The sequence below is a fragment of the Orussus abietinus genome, unplaced genomic scaffold (assembly GCF_000612105.2).
Source record: "Orussus abietinus isolate OABI.00-Male unplaced genomic scaffold, Oabi_2.0 scaffold425, whole genome shotgun sequence".
Lineage (NCBI taxonomy): Eukaryota > Metazoa > Arthropoda > Insecta > Hymenoptera > Orussidae > Orussus > Orussus abietinus.
The window spans coordinates 28,001-37,460 of NW_019394599.1; the positions used below are offsets into that span (position 1 = coordinate 28,001).

The 9,460-nt window shown below is 39.1% G+C and overlaps 1 protein-coding gene across 4 annotated transcripts in view; it reads right to left on the reverse strand.

Moving 5' to 3' along the window:
- Positions 1-358: 358 nt before the first annotated feature.
- LOC105702715 (vascular endothelial growth factor receptor 1) overlaps positions 359-9,460 on the reverse strand; it is a 19,576-nt gene continuing 10,474 nt past the window's right edge. For 2 of the 4 annotated variants that reach the window (XM_012430494.2, XM_012430498.2), the window contains 15 exons: positions 8,459-8,652; positions 7,543-7,709; positions 6,126-6,261; positions 5,895-6,041; positions 5,621-5,776; positions 5,407-5,546; positions 5,164-5,323; positions 4,990-5,090; positions 4,749-4,899; positions 4,460-4,684; positions 4,207-4,375; positions 3,637-3,922; positions 2,270-2,601; positions 2,089-2,194; positions 359-2,007 (listed from right to left, as the gene is read on the reverse strand). In XM_012430494.2, coding sequence (XP_012285917.1) covers positions 1,273-2,007; positions 2,089-2,194; positions 2,270-2,601; positions 3,637-3,922; positions 4,207-4,375; positions 4,460-4,684; positions 4,749-4,899; positions 4,990-5,090; positions 5,164-5,323; positions 5,407-5,546; positions 5,621-5,776; positions 5,895-6,041; positions 6,126-6,261; positions 7,543-7,709; positions 8,459-8,652 — 3,205 coding nt within the window. In that variant the 3' untranslated portion in view covers positions 359-1,272. The remainder of the gene's footprint in view (positions 2,008-2,088; positions 2,195-2,269; positions 2,602-3,636; positions 3,923-4,206; positions 4,376-4,459; positions 4,685-4,748; positions 4,900-4,989; positions 5,091-5,163; positions 5,324-5,406; positions 5,547-5,620; positions 5,777-5,894; positions 6,042-6,125; positions 6,262-7,542; positions 7,710-8,458; positions 8,653-9,460) is intronic. The other 2 variants (XM_012430495.2, XM_012430497.2) reach the window with 2 other exon arrangements.

Sequence of the window (9,460 nt, forward strand, 5' to 3'; positions counted from 1 at the left end):
TCTCTCGATAAGTCCCTCTAGCGCCTCCCTGAGTTACACGAAGTAGTCAGTCGATACCTGGCGATGTTATTCACGGAATCTGACCAATGATATCGGAGAGTTGTTAAGGGGGAAAGATTTACAAGAAGTGGGAGGAATATCTAGGATCCTTAAGGTCGTTCTATACAACTTGTGGGTTTTTCTTCCGAATTTGGATCGAAGTACCGCTCCATTTTTGACTCTTTCATTGCTCACCACAGCGCTGATGTCAAACATCTGCGAGAAACTACTTTACCGATCATTTATAAAGAGAATATCGTAAATTCATAAATGACACGAGAAATCATTCAAAAATGTAGTTCCTAAATACTGGGGAAAGTCGATTTTAGAACGCTTAATTTTATTACAGGGTTTTAGTCGTTGTACTCGTATATTAACAAAAGGTATAAAGTAACAAAGGTATAAAGATTATACAAAATGGAAATTCCATATCCATTTATCCTGTAGATAGGAAGAGCCATGAGATAATGGTCAGAAATTATCATACACCTTTATGTATCAAAATGCGTCGATGAGATAAAATTACACTTGTACAGTTAAGTTTCTTCAATATCTTGTTGCACTCTCATGTCCGAATTTCCTTTGTAAAGGTTGTTTTAAGCATCATAGATACGTGAGTAAATAATTAGGCTACTTCCTCTGGAATCACACTTCATATAAGTTGATCGACACGTTGTAATCACATTTTAGATTTCAACTCCCACGTTAAGCTCAACACTGTTTCAGGGGAATCTCGACTGTGATGGTATATCATAAGTACACTTGCTGAAAATATTTTCCAAAACGCTGAATATGCGTTCCAGGCTCCTTCCGCGTTCTGCTCTTAAGCTCTTGAGTTCAGTTCTTCAATTCGCCATATTTGAAGACTCTAGGAACTCATAATATTGAGGTTACTGCTAATTAATCATTAAGTATCTAGAGACATTAAAGCTATCCGCAGTTTCTACACAAAAGGTTATCTCGCTGATTCGGAATATCGGTAAGATTCCTAGCAATAGGCAAAACATTCTTGTCCACATTTTGTACTTGTTTGTTACACCTGACCAAATGTCGCAATTCGTTAAGTTAGTTTGCGAATTCGACTCTTCAGTTTCCCATGGTCGGCGAGCTCTTGGTTGCGAGCATTAAATCCACGTTGATGCCCACAATTTTTGTCGAGCTATCTCAAGATAATCTCTGTACAATTCAGTGAGAAGAGAGCAGAATCACCAATCCGAAAGTTCTGCCATCCACTTAGGCCTTGGCCTCGTCTATTTGTTGGCCCCCAAGCATCACGTAACTAGGATTACTGAAGCTATCGATGGTGTCCTTCCTCAAATCGCTCTTCTGTTTTGGCATATTGACGTAGTTGTCCTCGTTTCGTACAATCGCAGGTATGTTCTCTTTCGCCACACCCTGCATTTGCTTGGCGTACTTGCCGGTCGCTGATGTGCCGCCATCCGGTTCGTCGTTTTGTGCAATATTAAGGTCTATCAGATGCATGTTTCTAGGAGCATTGCAGTATCCAGAGTCTCGTTCTGCCAGCCGATCGTTTTGATTATCCCTCTGAAGCTTCTTTTGCTCTTCTCGACGGTTTGCAAACTCGGCTCTGCGTTCAGCTACGTTAATGGGCTTCAAATAGCCATCTTCCTCGGTACTGCGTAGGATGGGAGCCAGCTCGATGTTGTCCTCGCAATCGGAGGAGCCAAAGGCGATTTTTTCTGATGGCGGGAACTCGAAGTGGGACTTTTCCAAGATGGGCCTTGGGCTGAAAGGATCAGACTCGTCCAGTCTACCAACAGGGGACATACAAATGTAGGACCTGCTCCCGTCTTCCGAGACTGGAGACTGAGAGTTTACGTAGTCGTGGGTCGGCGACGAGAGGGCCGTGTGATCTGGGGCTGACATCATCGTCAAGTAGTCGCTTTTCCCATCTTCCAGGAACGCCTTGTTCATCCCTACGTAAGGCTCGTTCAGGTCGATGTAACGCTGGAATCATAACGCATTAGCGACTCTCAGCAATTAACTTAATCTACCTCAATATGCTTGCAATCAAATAAAAGGAATTACCATCCTGACATCGTCCTCCAGCAGGTCACCGATGTTGTCGGCGAGTTCGGTGAAGGTTGGTCGCAAGTTGGGCTTCACTCGCCAGCATCTGAGCATGATTTGGTACCTGAAAAACGAGAGAGATTAATTAAAGCATAAGTCAAGGTGTCTCAATGTAAGTTTAGTGTTAACAGGCACTAACACTTCCTTCGTGCAGTATTCCGGCTGCTCCATCCTGTACCCTTCGATCAACTTCTGGTACAGCTTCTCGGCCTCCATCCCGGGATAAGGCGTCTCTGCTAGGGTGAAGAACTCCCAGAGGACTATCCCAAATGACCAAATATCCGACTGGGTTGAGAATACTCGATCTCTTATCGATTCGATTGCCATCCACTTAATGGGAAGCGGACCGTCGCCCTTCTTCTTATAGTTATCGTCTTTGTACATCGTCTTAGCCAGACCGAAGTCGCAGATCTTCACCACGCCGTTCTCGGCGAGCAAAATGTTCCTCGCCGCCAGATCTCCGTGCAAAACCTGGCCGATAAATAATTTATTAACCACATATTTTTATCATTGTAGGGAGTTTGGATACTAGTGTTCTTATTTTCCTATCTCGGTTTTCTGTCACTCCTTATGAAGAATTTTAGTTCATAACATTTCTCACAGATGGCGGTGACCAGAGTAGTACTGACTTACCATGTGAAGTATGAGAAGAGTCAGATTCATGAACGTAAAAATATATAAACGGAGCTCAAGTTCCATTTTAGACCAGGGTGGGAAGCCCGTGTGTCGGAAAGGGTGGGTGTATCGTTGTACCAGAGATATCACTTATTCCAATATCACGTAATAATAACAAATTGTTAACTATTTCCTAACAAAATACTTTTCTTTAGCAGCTAGAGGATATAAAGTAATGGAAATGCTCTAGAAAATTGTACTCGATTCCCAAAATCAAATACAAAATTTCCCACCAATGGACGTAGGTATTTAAAGGGTATCGTAATGCACAAAGTTAGCTACTTCTCGCATTTACGGTGTTGCCAGATTGGCCAAAACATTGAACTATTCTCCAGATAGTAAACCTTATAGTTCATTGAAAAAATCCAAACCTTTATATATCTGCAAAGAATTTAGAAGTCCTATAGAAGCCCAGATCCTATGTTAGCGCTTCATGCTCTAAAAGTTGGCTAACAAACCAGAAGTAGGGGTAAAAGAGAGATCGCATGTGTTAGCCAATGATATCTCACATACGGGAGGAAGAGAGACGTATATAGAAAGGCGAGTATTGTGGGTAAGATAAAGAAAGAATGCAGTTTGCTATATATCGCCATAAGATTAAGAGAGATGGAGAGATGATTACAGCGCCGCTATCTGTCGGCTAACGTACTATTTATCGAGCATCGAACGTCCGTATCCTTCTGGGCTTCTATGGAGACTTCTGAATTCTTTGGTATCTGGCAGATATCTTTATCCGGAGGATAGCCATCCGAGAGTATGACAAAATCGGGCAATAAATCCCGGATTTCGAATATGATGGAGACGTAGTCATTGAGTCAGATTTCTTGTTACCTTCCTATGGCTGAGGTACTCCATTCCGCGGGCTACTTGAAACGCCCAAGAGAGGAGATCCTGTGTGCATATCGGCTTCATGTTTTGATATTTGTAGTCACCGCGGTAATTGGATCTCCAGCCAGGCTGCGAGGAATTATGATTTACAGCACTCCCGTCTGGGGACATGCTGATGCTCTGGGAATTAAGTCCCGTAGAGTCCATCACAGGCACGCTGCCTCGATTGCCATTGTCAGAATCCACGCTGGGACTGCGAGAAAATGATAGTGCTGCGTATGTTAACCTGCTAGATAGGAAAATGGAAACATAGTTTGTTAGCCATAGCCCAGTCCGGAGGAACACCTAGCCACCTTTCAGGATACAACAGGTGTATGTTAAAACCATGCATTTGTATCCTGTATTAAAGGGTTGAAAGTTAAGCAGAGACGTAAGCAATTTAAGAAGTCGGATGAGTAGGTCGAAGAACATACATGTCTTAATTCTTCATTAAACATGGAGGATTCGACTGTTCTTGTAGTAGATGTTATAAGTTACGTTAAACATGCCACAAGTTGCATTAAACTAGCAAACCTGTTACTGTAGCTTCCGCTAGCTGTTCGGGTGAGAAGATCGTGGCCAATCGTTGGATCCAAGTTTCCACTGGCTGGATCGATTTGATCGATGAAGTCTTCCCTGTGACGTAGCAGAAAGTTGTGTAGGTTCCCGTACCTACAGTACTCCACGATGACCATTAGTTCTCCTGGAAGTTTTATAAATTAAAAGTTGTGTCTCCTTGCTGTTATGACCGTGGAAATAATTTTACTACTTGGAATAAGCGACTAACGTTTGGAGATGTTCTTTGTACAGGCGCCTAATAAATTGACAACATTTAAATGTTTGCCAAGGTGAACCATAATCTTGAGCTCACTGGCCAGAGCTCGAATGTAGGCTGGCTCGGTGGTCCTTCTGACCATCTTCACTGCAACTGTTGTTACTGGTTCTTCCTCAGAAATTCCGTGAGCTCTTGCTTTCATGACAACTCCGAATGCCCCACATCCAAGTTGCTTGCCTGGGGATTAATGAAGGTAATTTTGCAAAATTACAATAATAAAACTTATGATTAATTTACTTACCTAGCTTTAAACGTTCGCGAGGGAACTCCCATTTCTTATCATAAGGAAGTAATTCAGCCTGATCGTCAACGGTCAACACTGGGTTTAAACATTCCAATGCTCCCTCCTCAAAGTGCACAAGGCCTGCTTCCATCAATTCCTTTCTCATTATCTGTCAAAACATGTATGTAGCAGAATGTAATATTTATATAGACCATTAACGGATGCAAAGTAAAGGAACAAATTAAACGCTTTGTTTTACCTTTTCACGTCGCATTTTTATAAAGAAGTATATCATGAGAATGACGCAAACAATAACCACCACAGCAACGGAAGCTATTATAGTCTTGGAGATCTCTTTTCCTAAAATAGTAGATAGAAAGAAAAATTAAAATATCAACAATCTGGTTTACAATCTATGAAACATGATAATTACCTTTAATTACTATTTGTTGATAAGTCTCCACCATTCCCAAGCGGTTCTCAGCTTTGCAGGTATATTTGCCACTGTCACGCTCCAATAAATATTTAATCCGCAGCTCTTGTTTGTTGTAGAGAAACCAGAATTGACTATTGCCCGAGATCACAGTGTCGTCCTATTTCAACGTGTTAAATAAGCACTCGAGACTGCGAGTGATTTAAAAAGATAGAAAATAGGTGAAAAAAAAGTCAATTCTACCTTGTACCAAGTAATGTTAGGTTCTGGCATTCCTTCAACATAGCACTTGAGTATCACAGTTTTATGGCCTTCGCTTCTCAGGTCAAAGATCGCATCTGATTGGTTCATATTGGTCTTCGTAAAGAACGGAGCTCGTGGGTCTGAAACGAGAAAAGACGACACCCAATAAAGAAGAGAATCAAACAATATTTCTTCGCAATCCAGATTTAAATACCTTGCACCGTAATTGTATAATCAGCATATTCGATGCTGCCATCCACGGTCTTCCCACTGCAGGTGTAATACTTTGCATCTGACTTTTGGACATTTTTTATCCTGAGGACAGCTCGATAAGTGAACGGACTTTTCTCCTTGACGATTGTGAGCCTCTCTGAAAGATAAAGAAACATATAACCTTTTTTCTATATATCTCTTCACCGACAAGCATTCCTATAGGAATGTTCTACTAATTATTTTTGTATTTTGTTGTCTAGATTGTTAAACTTTACCAGTCTCTTGAATGGGTTGCTCTTCCTCATCTAGCCAATTTATGAAGTTGGTGTAATTATATATCGAGGCAGCACATATCAGGCTCACATCGTCTCCTTCCACGATCTTTCCCTTGGGCTCAAGAATCCCGAAGCCCCCGTTTCCGTCTGTAATTTTAATTATCTTTATTACAACACGAGGAAATTAATTGTTCTGATTAGTTATATTAATTTTATCAATTAATTTAGTACCCGACACGTAGATTGTCTCGGTGGCGATGTCGCAGCCGAGGTTATTGCAGGCTTCGCAGCTAACGTGCCCAGTCATTTCGATGGTCATTGTGACTTTCGACGTGAACGACGTGTACTTAGACACCGTCACAGCGTCCTGAAGAAAGAAAGGAAACCAGGTTAATCAGTTTTCTTCTCTAGTTCCCATTCAAATATTTTCACCAACGATTGCAAGAGAATGCTAGCCTAGATCGGGACTAACACGTGTCTTTAGAGTGAAAATTTAGTTACAGCTAAACGTCACAGATGGCGACGTTGGTCCTAAACAGTCGTTAGAATAATGAATTCCCGGGATTTCAACAGTTTTACATCGATCTCTTCATCATTACTTTACTGAAATGACATATGGAACGCTTCACCCAGTGAACATTGTTATATAACTGTTGGGTAAATGTTACGTTTCCGAAACTAACATGTTTTGTAGAATAAAAGTAACATGGAAGTCAGATGTTAGTTATTATTTCCCACTCGGTAAGGTAACATGTTATGTAACATGTTATATCAATGTTATAATTTCCGTTACCTTAAAATAATATTAATTTTTCATATATTTAATAAAAAAGATCACGCAATTTTATCCAAAATTATATAATTTTTTATTATTTTTTGGTACTTGACAATAGTTAGATATCAAATGACAAATCGGACTTTCAATGAAATTATGTAATGATAAACTATCTGATTTTACTTAAAGACAATTAGGATTTCGTTCGACTAGCAAACAATGACTGATAATGTATATGCGCGTACGAATTAAAGTCACATTTTTTCATAAGAGTAGTAAACAAAATATGACAATCTTATGACATTTGACGATGAATTATGACAATGACGATGACGATGATGTAATAAAATAAATGACAGCACCAATGTAGTTCTGTTTTGTTAGAAATATGTGCTGCATATACACAGTAATATCAGGACAGTAACATAATGTAAGATGAGAGTAACAAAGTTATGCTACATATATATAGATATGATAGTAAAAATGTTATGTAATCTGTTAGCTCCATGTTACATACCTGTTAAGTTACTGCATTGTAACAAATGTCATGTAATTAGTTAGCTCTATGTTACGTAAGTGTTAGGTTATTACAGTGTAACAAACGTTATGCTATTTGTTAGTTTTAAGTTACGTAACCGTTAGGTTTGGTGTTCAGTGGGCAGATCGTATAATTCTCAAAGTAGAGTATAAAAGACGTCGACATAAATATAAATGTCGGTAACGTGACGCGCCATCTTATGTTACCACTTGAGTATTCAAAATGGCGTTACCACGAAAAAGGGTACAGATGAGTTTTAATTTATCGACCTCGATTAAATTTCTCAGCGCCTTTCATATCATTTTAGGAAATGTTAAAAAATCTTTTGCACCAACCGGAAGCGGAGATGTCCAGGATCCCTCATAGGACGGATAATTGGGGCAATTAAGAAAACTCCACGTGATGTTCGGAGCAGGAAACGTTGCCACGTGGCAGAAGATCTCAGCCTTCTGTTTTGGGGAATAGTAGGCCTCGATTTTGTCCAACACGGTGATCGGCTTCGCTGGAAAAAGGAAGCATGCTCTCGGTATGTCTTCAAACAACTCGACAAGATTAAGGTGAAGTGAAACCCTCTTCAAATCAGTCGATTCGAATACAACACTTTTTTTTAAGGGTATTAGACCAAACTGTCCGAAACTTTGACACATCACTCCTTATCATCTAAGAATTGTCCTGACACATTCAAAATTTTGATTTTTGGAAACAATTTTTTAATTCGACCTAGACCAGGACTAAAATGGTGTCGAGCTCTCATATTTCGATTAATATACAATTATCGAAGGCTCTGATATGAGAAACGAAAGGTTCAGGACAATTTTATGACAATTTATAACACTCTGGTAATCGATAAACTCGCATTTGATCGGGATAAAGGCCAAAAAAGTGTTGTATGCGCTTCTATGCTAAAACGATGAGAATACGAGGTCTCGGAGTGAAAATTTAATTGTCCTGGAAATCACACATGGCGCAGCGAGTCCCTCAGCAGTCAATTAGGGCCCCAGAAAGCACGAATCCAGAGGATTTCTGGTGTTTCACTTCGATTTCTTTATAATTATTGTACGAAAACGACAGGTGGAATGTGCCATTTGGTACAATACCCGATATAATTCGACCCAGCTGTCAATATAAAAACGAACGTCGGCAACGTAGGCATTTAGAAAAATCTTCTTTATCGACGTCGATCAAGTTCCTTGACGTGTTTCACTTCACCTTAATTACGTGTAATTTATTGTAATGGTACGCGATAGACACCTATGACGTCCAGGGTGAAGTTGAGGCTCTCCATTTTGGCGTCATTGGTTGCCTGCAGGATGTACACTCCCATGTCATTGACATCGAGCCGGTTGATCCTGAGAATAGTTGACAGCTGGGTGGCATTGACAGCGTATTTCGACCTCTCGGGATCGGTCCATCCTTCGCCGATCTTTTCGCCTCTGGTGTTGAACCTGAATGGTTAAATTTCATGAATAATCAATGCACAACATTCCCAGACAGCATAAAATATTCATAGAATATAGAAAAGAAGTTGGAAAATATTCCTCATGTATATTCGACATTGGAATGATATTTTAAGTACAATATTAGATTATGTACATATGATAATGTTTCCCAGATATAGTCTAAATATTTCATGTTATATAAATATATATGTACAATATCGGCTTAGCAATGTCATTTGAAATATGGAATACTATTCTATAAATACTACAAGTGTTAGAAAAGCTTTGTAATATAACATTGAAATACTAAAGTTAACAATTATTTTATACATTTTCATGTACACCCTTATTTACAAAAAATCGAAAACATGCTAAATATTTCCTGCGATAATAATGATATATTATTACTTCACTTTGAATACACATACGTGCACGAATACTTTAAATTTATATTCCCTGGGTAAGTACTTTAATGTTTGTAAAAGTTGGTGCTTACGTTTCACTGTTTCAATATTTTATCTCACCAAATGTTGACACTAATTTAAAAATAGGATACTGAAACATGAACCTTTTGTATTTTTATTTGCGTGGCAAAAAATATCATTCAGATATGTATATATGACATGCTACTTCTTATGTGTTAGAAGTATCAATTCCATGTTCATACAATATTTCGTAAAATATATTTCGAATATAAAAAACTGACCAAAACTACATTCATCCAATGTTAAAAAAATGTCCATAGCACGTAAATCCATATTATATTAATATTGAAATATTTTCAAAGAATATTCTATGAACCTCTGTGCTATAT